Consider the following 20119-nt stretch of genomic DNA (forward strand, 5'->3'; position numbering starts at 1 on the left):
AGTACCCTTCGTCGTCCAGTACTTCCCCGGAGCAGAGAAGCTACGACATCTTCTCCAGAGTCTTCAACGTATCATTGATGAAGATGAACATCTCGCCAGGGCCATCCCCACACCCCCACTTCTTGCTTTCAGACAACCACGCAACCTCAAACAGACCATTGTTTGCAGCAAACTACCCAGCCTTCAGGAGAACAGTGACCACAATACCACACAACCCTGCCACAGCAACCTCTGCAAGACATGCCGGATCATCGACATGGATGACATCATCACACGTGAGGATACCATCCACCAGGTACACAGTAAATACTCTTGCAACTCGGCCAACGTTGTCTACCTGATACGTTGCAAGAAAGGATGTCCCGAAGCACGGTACATCGGGGAGACCATGCAGACGCTACAACAACGGAAGAATGAACATCGCTCGACAATTACCAGGCAAGACTGTTCCCTTCCTGTTGGCGAACACTTCAGTGGTCACGGGCATTCAGCCTCTGACCTTCGGGTAAGCATTCTCCAAGGCGGCCTTCACGACACACGACAGCGCAGAGTCGCTGAGCAGAGACTGATAGCCAAGTTCCGCACACGAGGACAGTCTCAACAGGGATCTTGGGTTCATGTCGCACTATCTGTAACCCCCGTGACTTGCCTGGATTTGCAAAACCTCACTTAGTGTACTGTCTGGGGACAATACACATCTCTTTAACCTGTGATCAGTGCTCCTTCCACTCACATTGTGGGCCACTTTAGGACTTGAACAGCAGGTTAGGCGTAAAGATTCGCATTCTAATCAGTAATCTGTAAACTGTCTGTGCTTTATGTGCTCTGTCTGAGGCCAGAACTCTCCATTCACCTGACGAAGGGACAAACCCCGAAAGCTTGCGAGTTTACTATCAAATAAATCGGTTGGACTTAAACCTGGTGTTGTCAGACTTTTTACTGTGTTTTACCCCAGTCCAACGCTGGTATATCCACATCATGACTAATTGCACTGAACAGTTTTTACTGCTTTTAAACTAATTTAGCTTTAACTTTCAAATCAAAAGTTTTGCAAGCAATCAGATCTCCAGTTCTCCAGCTAAGTGAGCCTATTTGCAGTTTTATGGCATCTTCTATTCCTGATTATATTAAACATACAGTAGCTTTCTGAATTGCTATTTGTTTTGGTATTCTGGCCCACAGATGCTGGGCCAAAATAAGGTATGCTCCCAACAGTGATTTGCAGCAAAGCAAACCTGGCAGCATGTGCCAATTACATTAATTCATGCAGTGACATGGGATTCACTCCATTCATACAGCTCATTAACAAATAATGGATTAATTGTTTAAATTGCCTCTAACTTCTGCGCGGGGCTCAAAATTGCTTTCTGTAGCTAAGAGCACTTAGCTGTGAGTGTGCGTAATAAGTCCTCTTGAATCAAATCAATGGTTTTTATATTTTGGTGAATTCTGCAATGTTGTTTTTGCAATGTATTGTTTCATTGCATGCATACATTTTTATTTCGGTAGAGAATGTTAATTTCACTGTTCCAGAGAGCGTCTGCTTTTCCTCCATAATCCTGTATTCCTTCGTCTATCACTCAATCTATGAAATCTTTATCCACCTCCACTTCGAATACTTCTAATGAACCAGCCTCCAACACCCTTGGGGCAGAGAATTTCAGAGATTCGTCTTCTACTGCGAAAAGAAATTTCTATACACCTTCATTATAAATGACTGGCCCTTTATCAGTAGCAATGTCCCTTTGTTCGAGACACTCCCACTAGTGAAAACATCTCAGTATTTTCCCTGTCAAGCCCCCTCAGGATCTTATATGTTTGAATAACATCATCCCTTGTTCTTCTCAACTCCAAGGAATGCAGATATAGACTATTTAGTCCTCTTGATAGAAAAACCCTTCTTCCCAGGAATTAGTCTGGTGATTCTTTGTTGGACTGCCTCCAATGTTACTATATTCTTTTTTTAGGGAAGAGGACCAAAACTATGCAGGATTCCAGGTGAGGCCTCACCAACACCCTTTGCAATAAAGGCCAAAATGCTGTTTGCCGCCTTAACTACTTGTTGGACCTGCTTGTTTGTTTTTGTGATTGATGCACAAAAAAAACCTAGGTCCCTCTAAACTTCACTCACCTGCTGCCCCTCTCCATTTAGGTAATCTGCCTTTTGATTTCTCCTACCAAAGTGCATGATCTCACACTTGCTCACATTGAACTCCATTTGTCTGGTTTTTGTTCAGTTACTCGATCCATCTATATCCCATTGCTTAATCAAAATATCCTCATACTGTGCCTTTCCACCTGTCCTTGTATTATTGGCAAATTTGGAAACCTTACCCTCTGTTCCTTCCTTCAGGTCATTAATATAAATAGTGAACAATTGTAGGCCAAGAATTGATTCCTGCAGTACCCCATTAGTTCCATCTTTCTGCTCTGAGAAAGACCCATTTATTCCAACTTTGCTGTCTACTTGACAGCCAGTTTTCAATCCATACTAATGCACTTCCCTCAATTTCATGGGCTTTTACTTTATGGACCAGCTTCTTATGTGACACCTTGTCAAATGCCTTTTGGAAACCTAAATGCTCTACATCTATAGATTCCCCTCTGTTGCATTCTCAAAAAATTTGAAAAAAATTGTCAAATATGATTTACCTTTCACAAAACCATGTTGACTAGGGATGATCAGTTTTCCTAAATTATTAGCTATTTCCTCTTTGGTTGACTTCAGTGTCTTGCCAATGATAGATGTTAAACTAACCGTCCTATGATTCCCTGCCTTCTGCTTTTCTCCCTTTTTAAACAAGGGAGTCGCACTAGCTATTTTCCAATCATCTAGTACACTCCTGGAACTTAGAGAGTTATGAAAATCTTTAAGCAGTGGGTCCATTATCTCTGTGGCCACTTCCATTAAAACCCAAGCATGTAATTCATTGGATCTTGGTGACTTGTCCACCTTTAGCCCCTTGAGTTTCTCTAATACTCTCTCTCCCTTATGATTGGGACTTTTGTATGTTCTACCATGTTATCTGAAATCAGCCCATCTGATACTTAGGGATATTTGCAATCTCTTCCACAATGAAGACTGATGCAAAAAAAAGTTTTTACATATCTGCCATCTCTTTGTTTGCTATTATCAATTCACTAGTCTCGTTCAGTAAAGGTCCCACATTTACCTTAGTCCTTGCTTCATACCTGTATATACTTAGAAACTCATACTGTTTTGTTTTTGTGCTGCATGCAAGTTTTCTCTCAAAATTTGTTTTCTGCCTTCTTATGAACTTTTTTGATTTGATACTGGATCCTAAAAACTTCCCAGTCCTCTGGTCTGCCTCTATTCTTTTCCAGTTTGAATACCCTACTTTTCAATTTAACATTATCCTTGGCCTCCTCCTTCACCATGGATTTTGCCTCGTTCTTGAGGTATCCCTCTTTTTGATTAGGATAAATTCTGAGCATTTTCTGGCTGAGACAATACACATCTCTTTAACCTGTGCTTAATCTTCTCTCCACTCACATTGTCTGTACCTTTAAGATTTCATTACCTGTAAAGACTCGCATTCCAACCATTATTTTGTAAATTGAGTTTGTCTCTTTATGTGCCCTGTTTGCGTACAGAACTCCCACTCACCTGATGAAGGAGCAGTGCTCTGAAAGCTTGTAGCTTGTGCTGCCAGATAAACCTGTTGGACTTTAACCTGGTGTTGTGAGACTTCTTACTCAGCATCTGGACCAACTGTTTGAATATCTACCATTGCTCATCTACTGACTTGTATCTTGTTACCAAGTTTATCTTAGACAGCTCCTCCCTCGTACTGTTACAATTGCCTTTATTTAAGTTGAATACACTGGTTATGGACCTATGGCTTTCACCCTCAAACTGTATGTGGAATTCTATCATATTGTGGTCGCTACCCCCTCAGGGGCCGTTTAACTACAAGATCCCTTTAATCCTCCTTCATTACTCCAAATCTCAAATAACCCATTCCCAGGTAGGTGCCACAACATACTGCTCTACAAAGCAATCCATCAACAAATTCTTCTTCTACATTATCCATGCTGGTTTGGTTTGTCTAGTCAATATGCAGATTAAAATCTCCTATGATAATTGCAGTTTTCTTCAAATGTGCCCTTGATATTTCCCCATGTATGCTTTTGACTTCTGGCGAGATCATGTTTTGGGAGTCTATAGACTACTCTCATTCTTGTTTTCCTTCCCTTGCTATTCATGCTTTCAACCCAAACCAATTCTACATCACTATCCAGTGCCTTTACATCACAGCTCAGCACTGCTCTGAAACCTCCCCCGATTAACAACGCTATCCCACCTCCTTTCCCCTTTTTCGCCTGTTCTCTTGGAACATTGTATCTCCTGGAATGTTGAGCACCCTATCCTGGTCAGCCTGTGAACATGTTTCTGTAATAAGGTTTGGGTGACGGTACAGAGCTGGGAGGTGTGGGTGCGGCTACTTGTCTTTAGGGCGGGGGAAGTGCTCCTTCCACTCACATTGTCAGCCACGTCAGGTCTTGAACAGCAGGTTAGGTGTAAGGATTCGCATTCTAATCAGTAATCTGTAAACTGTCTGTGCTTTATATGCTCTGTCTGAGGCCAGAACTCTCCATTCACCTGATGAAGGGACTAACCCCGAAAGCTTGTGAGTCTATTATCAAATAAATCGGTTGGACTAAAACCTGGTGTTGTCAGACTTTTTACTATTGATTTTTAAGCCAATTTAATGCGTCATTGATGAGCTTCGCTTCAATTTGTAACTTTTTCTCTCACTTCAATCTCTTTGTCATGATTACCAACATTCCATGCCCAGGTTTATGTCTGTTAAAGTGAGTGAATAAATCTAGATTATCCAGTTGTTGCACAGTGTATGCACTGGTAATGAGTAAAGTAGTAAGTAAGCAAAAGGAGAGGGCAAGAACAAAGCCAAAGGAATGTGACTCTGGTGGAAGCATAGAAATAAACGCAGTGAATTCATAAGAGAAAATAAAAAGAGATATCAATAAAGAATAAGATCCTTGCTTGTTTTAAGGTATTATGGCACAGGCAGAACATAAATCCATGGTTGTATATTAACAAAGCATCACATACCTGGAAAGCCTGTCTCCTTCTGGGTTGTGTATAATGCTTGAGGACTTTTCCATCTAACTTCTGTCAGTGGCATGCTGTCACTTGTGTAACATCGAGATACAGTACGCTATTTGAAGCAACAGGATAAGATGATTCAGCACAGCCTATTGCCACAATTTAGTACACATTTCTCAAGTAAGAAACTACAGAAATGATTCTTAAAAGTTGCCACAAAGTAACTCAGAATCTCAAAGCTTCTGGAAGTTTCTGCTGAATAAAGTAGTGGCCCCCTGCCCTGCAACTTAGTATATTCTTGTTAGATATATGTAAAGAGTGTGGCTGGGGAATTGTGCTCCATGAACTGTCATGCTCTGTAACTTTCCCTTCCAGCTTGTACAGTATAGAGTATCATTTTTCTGTCATTCCCATCTTTTTTTTAAAAAATGGTTAATGCTGAGTGTTATGAAACAAGAAATGGTAGTTGTTCTGAGGCACAGATCCTTGCCTGCAGAGCAAAAAATAACTTTCCTTAACTATCTCAATCCATCAGAAGGTTTGGCGACCAGGAGTAGGATATGTGACTTTCAGTTCTGATGATTGGTCAGTTGGCTCAGCCCATCAGTTAGTGTCATCCAGGTATTGTTAGTCTGCACTGCAGATTCTATTTTGAAACAGCAGACATCTCCAAAAGGAAGGGCAAATGTATTTGGGGGTGCCAGGGTTTCAGATTGCATGTCAAACACTGAGTCACTTGTGTGAATAAGAATTCTCTCAGCCTTCCAGAGCATTTCAAATACTGGGTACCAACTACAAAGGCACTCATTTTATTCAATCAGGCAGGGCTGAAGTTGAACATTTTGTAAAAATGTTCTGGGAAAAATAACCAATTTTTTAAAAACCCTGTTTGGATCCAGACTCTAAAATGACTGGGTATACTCAGAATCTGCATTGGTGACTATGAAATCTCTGGCAGTAACTTGGGAAAAGTCTGTCTAGGTAGCAATATAAAACTGTCATTTCTCACTTCTACGGCTGTCAGTGGTGCCCAGCACTCTTCTCAGTCTATAATAGCACTGTGTAGTATAAATGTTGTTTTAGAGTGTGCAAATGCATGACGACAAATGTTTGCAATGCCTACTGGTTTATAGAAGTGAGAATTGTAAACTTCATTTCCACAGCCAGGAAAGAAATTTGGCCAGGTGAATTTTCCCAGAACCATCTTATGATGAGCAACATTTATTGAGAGACCAGGAAGCCGGTTGATGCCAACCTGTGTCAAACTATGGTACTTGGTTCTGTTTAGTAGGGGAGAGGGGGAGAAGGTACATGAAAGAAAAATTTAAGTGATGTGCTTTTCTGATTGTATCAGACTTTTGTTCATCTTTAAAGCTCCACCAGAAGCAGATTCCGTAGCTTTAAATGATTTTGAAGAACTGCATGCAATGCATTCTTGCTGCCCAATTTAGCTGCTGTATTGCTTGATTCCTGTAGTCTTGGAAGTAGCCTGCAATGATTGACATAGATTTGTATTAGAATTGGAAGAGGAATTTCAATGCAACAACTCTGAATCTATCTCATCACCAAGTTTAAGTCACAAACGTACCTTCATACCTATGCATCCACCGACTTGCCCGAGTTTACCTTCAGCATGATTATAGAAGACAGCAAAATGTTTTAAGCAAACGGCTCTCTTGCATTGTTCCCATGCACTTGCAGGATGTTAGTTTATACAAGTTTCTGTCACCTCTAGAATCCTCCAGAACCTCCAAGCAAATTTCTCTTGAATTTCTTGTTGTGCAGGTGGTGTATTAAATTAAAGTTAGAGGCCTTTGAATTCCTTTTGGTATGGTTGTGCATGTGTGGTAACTTAGAGGGCCTCTTTGTTCTTTACCTGCTTCGGAATTCTTGGGTGGCTACACAGCCGCACAGCTCAGAGCAAACATTGCCTAAGAATCATCGATTTAGGTCTGTTCTGCATCCGAGGCTGCCTTAGCCTTGCCATTGGTGGCTGTGTCTGTAACCTTTTTTTTTGTGTAGCATCTTTAATGTAGCAAAACGTCCTAAAGTGCTTCACAGGAGCATTAATGAACAAAATGTAAAACTGAGCCACATGAGATTTTGGATGACCTTCTCAGAAGCCAGTTTCAAGGAGCCTTATACGGAGAGAGAGCAGAAAAGGTTGAAGGAGTAATTCAGGCACTTAGGATTTAAATAAGGCAAGGTGTCTAAAAGTACCTTTAAATAGGTAGTCAAGAGATTTTTGAAGCTGAGATGGAGGAGGGAGGTAAGACCCAGATGGGATGAATATTATGTAATGAATGGTAGGCGGAGAGATGCAAGGAAGATCAGTGCCAGATGAGCAGAGGGCATGTGCTGGCACTTGAAGAATGATGTGCAGGTATAGTGGGGTAAGGCAGAGAAGGGATTCATTAATACATATGAGAATTTTGAATTCAGTGAATTGGACTCAGAACTGGTGGAGATCACTGAAGAAAGATAAATGAGCACTGACCACTCTCTCAGTCAAACCCTAGGGAAAATATTGCCTTGAGGACCACATTTAGGCCACATCTGCTGCAGATTTTAGCTTCGTAGAAACACTCCAGTGCAGAAGTAAGCCATTCAGCGCATTAAATCTGCAGCGACAACAATTCCAACTGGCCCCATCCCCATCACCCCGTATATTTACCACGCTAGTCCCTCTAACCTGCACATCTTTTGGACTGTTGGAATAAACCGGGAAACCCCCACAGACATGAGGAGAATGTGCAAACTCTGCAGTGACAGTGACCCAAGTTAGGAATCGAACTTGGGTCCCTGGAGCTGTGAGGCACCAGTGCTAACTACTGTGCCACTGTACTGCTCCAAATTGTATGATGTTTGTTCACAGAATTTGCTTTTTCCTCCAGGTTTCTCTCCATCCTCAGCTGAAGGTGAAAAGTTGCTATGCTGTAGATCTAGACTCACTCTAGAACCTGACTCAGCTGACTGTACTTTGTTTATTTATTATTTAAGTTCTTTATTAGTCACAAATAAGGCTTACGTCAACACTGCAATGAAATTACTCTGAAATGGCCCGGTGCTTGCTGGTGGTTAGTGCACCTAACCAGCACACCTTTCAGAATGTGGGAGGAAACCAGAGCACTCGGAGGAAACCCGTGCAAACACGGAGAAAATGTGCAAACTCCACGCAGACAGAGACCCAAGCCAGGAATCAAACCCAGGTCCCTGGCACAGTGAAGCAGCAGTGCTAATCACTGTGCTACCATGCTGCAATAAGAAGTCTCTCAGCACCAAGTTAAAGTCCAACAGGTTTATTTGGTAATAAATGCCACTAGCTTTCAGAACGTTGTTCCTTCATCAGGTGAGTGGGGAGTTCTGATCACAAACAAGGCATATAAAGGCACACGCAGTTTACAGAAAACTGATTAGAATGCGCGTCTTTACAGCTAATCAGCTAATCAAGTCTTAAAGGTGCAGACAATGTGAGTGGAGATAGCATTAAGCATAGGTTAAAGAGATGTGTATTATCTCCAGACAGGATAGTAAGTGAGATGTTGCAAGTTCAGGTCCTGTGTATATGGAGGGCTTATCTGTAGGGGATGGCTTCTTTAACGTGTTTAGCGTGGATACGCTGCAGAAAAGAATGCCCTTCACGACATACGACAGCGCAGAGTTGCTGAGCAGAAACTGATAACCACGTTCCGCACATGTGAGGACAGCCTCAAACAGGATCTTGGGTTCATGTCACACTGTCTATAACCCCCATGACTTGCCTGAACTTGCAACATCTCACTCACTGTCCTGTCTGGAGACAACGCACATCTCTTTAACCTGTGCTTAATGCTATCTCCACTCACGTTGTCTGCACCTTTAAGACTTGATTAGCTATAAAGACTCGCATTTTAATCAGTACCTTGTAAATTGGGTGTGCCTTTATATGCCTTATTTGTGATCATAAGAACATAAGAAATAGGAGCAGGAGTAGGCCAACTAGCCCTTTAAGCCTGCCCTGCCATTCAATAAGATCATGGCTGATCTGTCTTGGCTCAGTTCCACATTCCTGCCCTCTCCCCATAACCCTTAATCCCCTCTCTTATCAAAAACCCATCAACCCGCGTCTTAAAAATATTTAGTGAGGCAGCCTCCACCACTTCAACGGGCAGAGAATTCCAGAGATTCACCACCCTTTGAGTGAAGAAGTTCCTCCTCAACTCCGTTCTAAACCGCCCCCCCCTTTATCTTGAGGCTGTGCCCCCTAGTCCTACTATCCTTTCTGAGCGGGAAGAGTCTCTCCACCTATATCCTATCCATCCCATTCATCATCTTATACGTCTCAATGAGATCTCCCCTCATTCTTCTAAACTCTAACGAGTACAAGCCTAATTTATTCAGCCTCTCCTCCTAGCTCAACCCCCTCAACTCCGGCATCAGCCTAGTAAACCTCCTCTGCACTCCCTCCAAGGCCAAAATATCTTTGCATAAGTACAGCGCCCAAAACTGCACACAATACTCCAGCTGCGGCCTCACCAATGCCCTATACAGCTGCAGCAAGACCTCCCTACTTTTATATTCAATCCCCCTTGCGATGAAGGCCAGCATCCCATTCGCCTTCCTGACCACCTGCAAAGCTGGGTTTTTGCGACTCATGCACAAGGACCCCGAGGTCCCTCTGCACCGTTGCCTGCTGCAGTTTTTCTCCACGTAAGTAATAATCCTTCCTACCATTATTCCTACCAAAGTGGACCACCTCGCACTTGCCAACATTAAATTCCATCTGCCATTTCCTGGCCCAGCCTATCTAGATCCTTCAGTAGACTCTCACCATCCTCCGCACAATTTGCCTTTCCACCAATTTTGGTGTCATCAGCAAATTTCGACACCCTACACTCGGTTCCCTCCTCCAGATCATCTATATAAGTGGTAAATAGCTGAGGCCCCAGCACTGACCCCTGGGGCACTCCACTAGTCACCATCCGCCAATCCGAATAGCACCCATTGACCCCCACTCTCTGCCTCCTATTTGACAACCAATCCTCTATCCACGCTAACACCCTACCCCCAACTCCATGCCCCCTTACCTTCTGCAATAACCTCTTGTGAGGTACCTTGTCAAACGCCTTCTGAAAATCAAGAAAGACCACATCCACCGGCTCTCCTCTATCCACCGCCCTAGACACATCCTCATAGAACTCCAGTAAATTTGTCAGAACCCCCCACTCACCTGACGAAGGAGCAGCGTTCCAAAAGTTAGTGGTGTTTACTACCAAATAAACCTGTTGGACTTTTAACCTGATGTTGTGAGACTTCTTACTGTATTTACCCCAGTCCAACGCTGGCATCTCCACATCATGACTACCATGTTGCCTCATGTATGAGAGTTCCTGCAAGCTGTTCAGTTGTGAAGGCGACTTAAGCCTAATGCAGTCACTATTGACATACAATACTGGTTAATAGATGGCAATCCTGGGTGGTTGTTGCTGAAGTCAATCGTAGAGCTTCACTTAAATAGAGATCAACTAGTTCATCGTCATCTGAAGATCTAATCCTATGATACAGCACTACTTAGGTTCTACAGAATCCCTACAGTGCAGGCGGCCATTTGGACAATTGAATCTGCACCGACTCTCCGAAGTCGCATCTTTTACCTTTCATCCACTGAGCCATCAAGGGAGCCATTGATTCCTTGAATTTTTTTTCCTTTAAAAACACCTTTCGAGTCTTTCAAGTATCAACCCTGCTATCTGGTGACTTGGTGTTTCTATGCCTTTATATAAGTGATTTTCATCACTTTAGGATGTCCCAAAGAGCTTTTCAGCTGAAGTACTTTTGAAGTGTAATTGCTTTGTGATGAAGGGCATGTAGTAACTAAATTGTTTGCAGCAAGTTCCCACAAACTTGGCATTCTCACCTGTAATGTGGTAATGAGCATATAATTTGGTTTTGCAACGTTAATGAAATGATTGTTTAAAAATACCCTGTGAAGAGCTCCCCTTCTGAATAATGCTTTTGACTAATTTACCTGAGGGAGACAGATGGGGCCTGGGTCTTAGTTTAATGTCTCATCTCTAAGTGGTTGTAAGTGCATGTTTGGAAATTGAAGGAAAATAATTCAGCTGCAAGATAGTTTGTTGTGCATGTCGTATGTATGGAATCCCTTTGGTAGAGCCCTGGCTGAGTCTGAATTGTTATGTAAGGCTCTTTGTTCAGTCCTGCTGTTGCTGCTTGCTTGAATTAATTGCAGCTTTTGGGTTTGAGTGGCTGGGGTTGCACTGTGCTGAGATCTCTTACTGTATTTCAGTTAGCACTTTAATGGAAATTTAGCCACTGGTACTGGGTAATGATCAGCCCAGTTACCTGTTGAGGGCGAATCAAAGCAGCTGGCACCTGTGAGCAGCATGGACTTGGCTTACAAATCAAGCAGTATGTTACTGCGAGATAACACCCAGCATTTAACAAGTAAGTAACATTTTTTTAGTGTCTCAGTGCTGGAGACCAGGGAATTCGCTTGAATAGTGGTATTTAAAATGAGGCTAAACCAGGAGTAATTTATACGATGAACTTTTACCCTTTGCCCACACGCAGTTGTTTGATTTTTGCTGAGTAACAGTTATGTAACTTGTTAATAGCTGGATGTGTTCACTTGAAATCGAAACTAAAAAGTCAAACCCTGTATTTTTTAGATTGCTTTCCTAGGACTACTTAATGACTTTCAGATGAAACATTCCGACTTTCTGGAGGATTTTCCTTTGATGTGATGGTACTAAACATTTGGCATGTTTCCTGACTTCTGGATTAGCTCCTTTTCTGCACCTTTTCTTGCTGGTCTCCATCCTTCTCTGTTCAGTTGTTGCTGAACTGAAGAAACATTTAGAACCTCTGAAAGTAGCTTCTCAGAATGCTTAAGATACCAGCATTTCAAACACTTTATTATGTTAAAGGGTGTAAAATGTCACTCTCATCCTTGAAATACCGCAAAGTATTTTAGAGCTAATGAAGTAGTTTTTGAAGCCTAGTCACTGTTTGGTTGCAGCATGTGCCTACATTAATCTGCTCACAGTAAGATTCCACAAACAGCAGTGAAATAAATAACCAGATAATCTGTTTTAATAGTTGAGGGAATAAGTATGGCTCAGAACACTCTGTATAGTGCTGTGCTTTTCTTTGAAATAATGATCATGTAAAACGGGCTCAACATCTGGTCTGAAAGATTGCACTTCCTACAATGCGGCACTCCTTTAGTACAGCACAGAAGTGTCAATCTGCATTGTGTGCAAATCTCATGGGGTAAAATTTGAACCCATGTTCTTCTGACTCACTGCAAGTTGCTGTCTTACATAATGTGTTGCTTGTTTCTGAGCCATAGGGAGTTCAATCTTTTGTGCAAGAAACATTTGTTTGTAACTTTTATCTTGGCACACCCCTGGTCTGAACTTAACCACTCAGGCCTTTGCAATTTTTCTAGAAATTATGAGCTTTGTGAAGTGCTCTTCTGTGACATATCCTTTAAAACACTTGTTTCTTACAATTGCCATCTCTAAGACCTGCCATCTCTCCTGTGTCCTCTAATACATTAGAGACAAATAGCAGAACTAATGATTACAGTGGGAGTTGCTGTGAACCTCTAATATATTGAAATTATAAGAACATAAGAACATAAGAAATAGGAGCAGGGGTAGGCCATCTAGCCCTTCGAGCCTGCCCCGCCATTCAATAAGATCATGGCTGATCTGTCGTGGCTCAGTTCCACTTTCCCGCCCTCTCTCCATAACCCTTAATCCCCTCTCTTATCAAGAACCCATCAACCCGCTTCTTAAAAATATTTAGCGAGGCAGCCTCCACCACTTCAACGGGCAGAGAATTCCAGAGATTCACCACCCTTTGAGTGAAGAAGTTCCTCCTCAACTCCGTTCTAAACCGCCTCCCCTTTATCTTGAGGCTGTGCCCCCTAGTCCTACTGTCTTTTTTGAGCGGGAAGAGTCTCTCCACCTCTATCCTATCCATCCCATTCATCATCTTATACGTCTCAATGAGATCTCCCCTCATTCTTCTAAACTCTAACGAGTACAAGCCTAGTTTATTCAGCCTCTCCTCATAGCTCAATCCCCTCAACTCCGGTATCAGTCTAGTAAACCTCCTCTGCACTCCCTCCAGGGCCAAAATATCCTTGCGCAGGTGCGGCGCCCAAAACTGCACACAGTACTCCAGCTGCGGCCTCACCAATGCCCTATACAGCTGCAGCAAGACCTCCCTACTTTTATATTCAATCCCCCTCGCTATGAAGGCCAGCATCCCATTCGCCTTCCTGACCACCTGCTGCACCTGCAAGCTGGGTTTTTGCGACTCATGCACAAGGACCCCGAGGTCCCTCTGCACCGTCGCCTGCTGCAGTTTTTCGCCACGTAAGTAATAATCCTTCCTACCATTCTTCCTACCAAAGTGGACCACCTCACACTTGCCAACATTAAATTCCATTTGCCATTTCCTGGCCCATTCGCCCAGCCTATCTAGATCCTTCTGCAGACTCTCCACACCCTCCGCACAATTTGCCTTTCCCCCAATCTTGGTGTCATCAGCAAATTTCGACACCCTGGACAATGTTTTAAAGAAGAGGCTAATAGGCCTATTTATATATTCTTTGGCTCATCTATCTTACTCTCTGTGGGAGAGGTAAAAATACATCCAATCCTAGGATCAAGAGTAAACTAGTCTGTCCCCCAAGCCTGTTTTTCCCTTTAATTTGATCATTGGCTGACGTACGTTTTAACTCTACTGATCTCGGTTCTCTAATCCTTAATATCCTTGGTTAACAAAAATCTATCAATCTCAGTTTTTAAATTTTTAATTTGCCTCTAGCCTCAACTGTTTTTGGGAAGACTTTCAAATTTCCACTCTCTTTTGTGTGAGGATGTGCTTCCCGACATGGACTGGCCAAACTGTCCCAAATGGCCAAAGTGTAATTTTAAAATTAATTCACGTTCGTTCTGCAATCCTCACTAGAGCGAATAGATTTGCCTACCTTATCAATTTATTTAATTAGATCACCCCGTAACTCTTTAATACACAGACCAATTTAGGAGTCTTCTGACAAAAATGCTTCTCTGTCCCTTCAGAGATGCTCAGGCAAAACAATAGGAGGCTGCAAGCCCATTATTAACCCAGAGTCCTAACTATCCTCTGCTGTGTTCACTTTGTTCTACGAAAATGTGTCCAGCACCTTCTGAAAGGACTTCAAGCGATCACTTTTCACTGCCACCTCCAGATTAGCATTCCACAGAGAAAATGGAAACGTCGTTTCTGTCTGGACTCAAATATCTTGATTTTTGTTTGCTAGCATCAATACTTCTTGCTGTACACCAATACAAAAAATCTTGCTAAGACACCAGATTTTGCCCTTAAAGTAGTTGATATCTTTTGGATGTTCGGAAAGGAAATTGAGATTGGTCAAAATTTTCAGGGGTCTTCCACAAAGAAAAGTTTGTAAACTGCTGCCCTGACATTATTTATTGCCAATTCGAATGGTTACAGCACCTAAAGTGGCCACTCATAGAATCCCTAATGTGCAGAAAGAGGCCATTTAGCCTGAGTCTGCACTGATCACAATCCCACCCAGGCCCTATTCCAGTCACCCCACACAATTATGTGTCAATCCCCTGACACTATGATCAATTTAGCATGGCCAATCAACCTAACCCACACATCTTTGGTCTGTGGGAGGAACCGGAACACCTGGGGGAAACCCATGCAGACACGAGGAGAATGTGTAAACTCCACAGAGATAGTAACCCAAGTCAGGAATCAAACTCGGGTCTCTGGCACTGAGGCAGCAATACTAATCACTGTGCCACTATGCCATCCCTGTCAGGCATTGCATTGCAGATCCTAATCACCGGCTTCATTAAAAAAAAGTTTTTCATCCTGGCAACCTGTAAGTGCAGTGTATTTAGATTTCCAAAAGACATTTGACAAGTTGCCACATTAGAGGCTGGTGCATAAAGTAAAAGCCCATGGAATTGGAGGAAATGTATTGGCATGGATTGAAAGCTGGCTATCACATAGAGAACAAGAGTATTGGAATAGATCTAGTGGAGTACTGCAGGGATCAGTTCTTGGCCTGCATTATTTACGAATTACATGGTTTCCAAATTTGTCAGTGTTACAGAGGTAGGAAGAAAGGCATGTGATGTTGATATTGCGATTCTACAACGGGATATAGATAGATTGGGTGACTGAGCGAAAACCAGGTGAATGGAATTCAATGTTGGGAAGTGTGAGGTCATGCACTTTAGTAGGAAGAATGAAAAGGCAGATTATTATCCAAATGGAGAGAAACCGCAGGTTAGCGAAGTACAGAGGGAAATAGGGGTTTTAGTGCCTGAATCACAAAAAGCTGGCAAGCAGGTCCAATGAGTAGTAAAGAAAACAAACAGCATTTTGGCCTTTACTGCAAAGGGGTTGGAGTTTAAAAATGGGTGGTTTTGTTGCAATTGTAGAAAGCGTTGGTGAGGCCTCACCTGAAATATTGCATACTGTTTTGGTCCTTTTACCTAAAAAAAAAATCTAGTAACATTGGAGCAGTCCAAAGGAGATTCACCAGGCTAATTCCTGGGATGAGTAGCTTGTCCAATTGAAAGAGTAAATAGCCTGGGTCTGTATTCCTTGGGAGTTTAGAAGAATGAAGGATGACCTTATTCAAACATAAGATTCTGATGCTGCTGGACAGGGTACAAGGTGAGATATTTTTACTAGTGGAAGAGTCTTGAGCAAGGGTGTATAGCTACAAGATAAAGGCCGGTCATTTATAACTGAGGTGCGTAGACATTTCTTCTCACAGAGGGTGGTGATTCTCTGGAATTCTCTGCCCTAAAGCGTGGTGGAGGCTGGATCATTAGAAGTATTCAAAGTGGAGTGCATAAATATTTGATGGATTGAGGAATAGAGGGCTATGGGGAAATAGGAATGAAAAGGAGTTGACTTTGGCATGGATTATATTGAATGGTGGGGCAGGCTTGACAGGCCTGTTGCTGCTATTTCTTTGGTGGCTGTTTCATGACACATCCGTCAATGGGAATGATGTGTTTCTATCCACTGTTGCCCAGGTTCCTTATGGTTTTTGAACAGCTTGATCAGATCTCCTTCAATCTTCTCTCCTCTAAAGAGAACAGTTCCAGCTTTGTCACTCTCCACGTAACTGAAGTCTCTCAAGCCTGTAAACAACCCCATCAATGTTTATCCTTCCCCCAGTGCCTTCATATCCTCCTTACAGTGTAATGCTCAGGCTTAGACACATTGCTCCAGTTGAGACTGTACCAGTGATGGTGCATCAGCATTTCATCATTTTTATACTCTGTGCCCTCCATGCCTCTACTGATAAAGCCCAGGATCCCATATGCATTATTGACCATTATATCAACCTATATTTATGCAGATAACCCCCCTCCTAAGTGTGTCTGCTTCTTCAGTTCTTTTAGAATTGTACTCTATTTCATATTGCCTCTTATTCTTCCTACAAAAATGTATCACCTTTCACATCTCTGCAGTAAATTTAATCTGCCATGTGTCTACACATTCCACCAGTCTATGTCCTCATGAAGTCTATTACTTTCCTCCTCTCAGTTCACAATACTTGAAGTTTTGGAATTTTTGTCTCCACAAGTCATGATCATTAATGTCGATCAAGAAAAGCTCTGTTCCTGATACTAACCCCTGGGGAACTTCATCGTACCGTATACTGTTATCTTCCAGCCTGCAAAAACAGCCACCTTCATCATTACTGCTTTCTATCGCTCGGCTAATTTTGTATCCATGCTGCCACTATCCCTTTTATTCCATGGGATTCTGTACTGATATACCTTTTATGTGGCATTTTATCACAGGTTCTTTGGAAGTCCACGTATACCACATATCAACTTCATTACCCTCAAAGACTTGGGTAGACTAGGGATGATAAATTTTGCAGGTGATATGTAACTTAAAGGTATAGTAAACAATGAGGAGCAAGTAACAGACTTTAGGAAGACATTTGCTAGTTGAATGTGCAGACACTCGACAGTAACGTTGTCTTTCTTCATTCTTCCTATCAAAATGCATCAATGTCAGTTGGTAAAATCTTAAAGGGGTATAGGAACACAGATGCCTGAATTATATGTGCACAAATCCTTGAAATTGGTAGAACAAATGTAAAAAGGTTTTAAATAAACTCCTTTGTGATTTGGATTTTATTAATAGAGGAAGATGAAGTACAGTAGCAAGGAGCTTGCACTAATTAAGCTGTGTTTAGTTAAACTTCAACTAGAACATTGTTTAATTCTGTTTAGGACACACTTGAGGAAGGGTATCAAAGTCTTGGAGAAAATGTTGGAGCTTTACTAGAATGGTACCAAGGATGAAGGACTTCTGTTACATGGAGCGACTGGAGAAACTGAGGCTTTTCCCCTTAAACTCAGGGAAGGTGAAGAGGAAATTAAATGGAGGTGTTCAAAATCTTGAATGGATTGATAAACTGAGCTGTTTTGACTGACAGAAGGATCTTTGGTTCAAAATTTAGGGTGATTTATAAAAAACAAAAGGTGGCAATTATTTTTGTTACAGTGAGTGTGATCTTGTTTACTATAGTTTCCTGCTAAACTAGGGGGTGAGTCTCCCAGCCTGCTGCACTGTGGAGGTCATTTAAGTGGGCTTCCCGCTGGGCGCCATGGACTCTGAGTCTCCAGATTTCCAGCACCATCAGCTCTGGTACAGAGCTGAATAATGTATGCAAATTAGAATTTAAATTTATTTAACATCCAATTAGCTCGTCCCCCATCCCCCAAAAGCCAGGCATTTCACTCTAGCAGGGTTTACTGTAGCTTCCCACTTGCAAGGAACTGGTGGCCCAACCCCGCTGGAGTGATGTGGGGGCGTTGAGCCTCCCCCAGAGAGTTGGGGTGAGAGGAGGTGCCCCTTGGCAGTGCCAGCCTGGCCCTCTAGCACTAGCCAAAGGGCAATGTAGCAATGCCCAGGGGGCACCTCAGCACTGCCCACCAAACATTGAACAGTGCCTAGAAGGTGGGGCCTCGGGAAGTGATCATTCAGGGGAGGGATTGTTGAGGCTGGCTGGACATCTTTGGAAGGTCAGTGATTGGGTCGGGGGGCTCGGTCAGACAGTATTGTGGGGTCGTGGAGCTGACCAGCAGTCGGGAGTCCAGCAATGCAGGGCTACTGTGCATCCGTGATATCTGTGTGTGCACAGTTGCCTCCTCAGCGCTCTGCTGCCAGCCTCTCCAATGGGAATAGGCCTTACCCACTGGTTTTTAGCATGATTCATGCTAATGCAGTCTGCAGTGCTCAGTGTGTGGGATTCATTTTGAAACCCCAGCTGAAAAAAATAGTGGCATTTACACCAGTTTTTACGCGAATTTGACGTTTTGGGTAAATCAAAGGGCTACCACCCTGGGCTAATGGCCTCCTCCTGTGCTGTATCATTCAGATACAAAACAGCTTTAAAGATATACCAGTGGCACTAGGATGAGTAGGTTGTTATGTTTGCATTCATTATTTTGTAAGAAAAGTGTTAACTGACATTAAAAAAGCAATGTATTGGGAACAATCTGCAGGTGGTGTTGGTATCTGAATCAGAAAACCAGATCAGTGTTTTACATTTTCACTTGAACTTCAGTTTAATTTTCAGCTGTGACTCAGTGAGGGATAATCTAATTTTTGAGTTAATGGTTCAAAATTCAGTCCAGAGATTTGACCACATAATCAAAACTGATATTCCAGTGCAGTGCTGAGGAAGTGCTACTGAGATATTAAAGGTGAAGGTGTTTGCTACCAATGCCATGTACATGTACTTTTATATGCAGCTACCACTTTTATAGGGGGCAGTGTTCAGCATATGTCAGTTCTTTGCAAAATTATATTTAGTTCTACAATGTCAATAATTCATTGATCCTCAAACTGAAGAAATTTGAGAATGTGACAGAATATACAGACATTTTAAGATGGGATTCTGCCCTTGCACTAAACCACTAGAATTAGTGAGCTCAGTACAACATTTCAACAGTTTTCTTCCCTGCCTTGACTGAAGCTTTTAGATCACTGAACACTTAGCCACAGAAATCATTAAAGTGAGTTGAAGCATTGGTGTTTGGTAATGATTCTGGATTGTTCCTGTCTTTCCTCATAAAATACTGTATGATTAAGTGATGTGTAGGATCCATCAAATCCACAAACTAAGAGCATACTGGAATAACCAAGTCAAAGCAAAATGAGTTGTCAACGTGCTAGGTAAATTGATTTGTACACATCGGTGAATTTCTTTGTATGCATAACTACTGTACACACACAGATGGGTGTCAGCAGCCAGCTTGCATGGCCATTTTGCATTAGCAGAGGACACAGTGACACTGTGACAAAGAAGAGTACGGAAATTTTCTACAGTGTCCTGGGCAACATTTATCCCGTATCCTGGTTTCATGGTAATGGTTATCTGGTCATTATTACATTGCTGTTTGTGGGAGCTTGCTACATGCAAATTTGTTGCCACGTTTTCTTAATTCCAACACAGCGACTACACTTCAAAAGCATTTAATTGGTTGTAAAGCATTTTGAAGTTCCATAAGGTCATAAAAGAAACCAAGGAAATGCAAGTACTTCCTTTCTTCCATGTCGTTACCTGTGGCACCGAATCTTGGGCCACCCGTGCATGTGTCGGCTGGGAAAGAGCCACTTATGCGAGGCTTAGATTTTTTGTTGTTGATCAGGCCCATGCGCATGATCAATGGGATTTGGAGCTGAAGACAAAGGTCTCATGCACCCACATGAAAAGTAAAAACCCAAAGGATGGGAAAATCCTTGGAGATGTGAGAAGGTAGGGAGAGTTTTTCTAAAAAAACAGGCAAAAGGACGGGGCGAGGTTCCCAATAAGGGAACAAGGTAAGAGAAAATAGAGGTATACCTCAAGATCTTTCAGCATCAAGATGTGCCATGACATATAACAGGTTGGGAACCACTGATCTAAACCAGTAACTTTTGTATGTGTGCTTCAATCTCATTGTAAAC

General features: G+C 42.4%; 1 protein-coding gene across 3 annotated transcripts in view; it reads left to right on the plus strand.

Annotated features, from left to right (window-relative positions):
- Positions 1 to 20119, plus strand: part of rad54l2 (RAD54 like 2) — a 123433-nt gene that overhangs the window by 49874 nt on the left and 53440 nt on the right. The window contains exon 1 of one of the 3 annotated variants that reach the window (XM_080184368.1): positions 11344 to 11536. The exons of the other annotated variants lie outside the window; for them this stretch is intronic. Coding sequence (XP_080040494.1) covers positions 11476 to 11536 — 61 coding nt within the window. The 5' untranslated portion in view covers positions 11344 to 11475. Of the gene's footprint in view, positions 1 to 11343; positions 11537 to 20119 lie in introns of those variants that run through there. 3 annotated transcript variants of the gene reach the window in all.

The sequence above is a fragment of the Carcharhinus amblyrhynchos genome, chromosome 3 (assembly GCF_965287045.1).
Source record: "Carcharhinus amblyrhynchos chromosome 3, sCarAmb.v2.hapA, whole genome shotgun sequence".
NCBI classification, from domain to species: domain Eukaryota; kingdom Metazoa; phylum Chordata; class Chondrichthyes; order Carcharhiniformes; family Carcharhinidae; genus Carcharhinus; species Carcharhinus amblyrhynchos.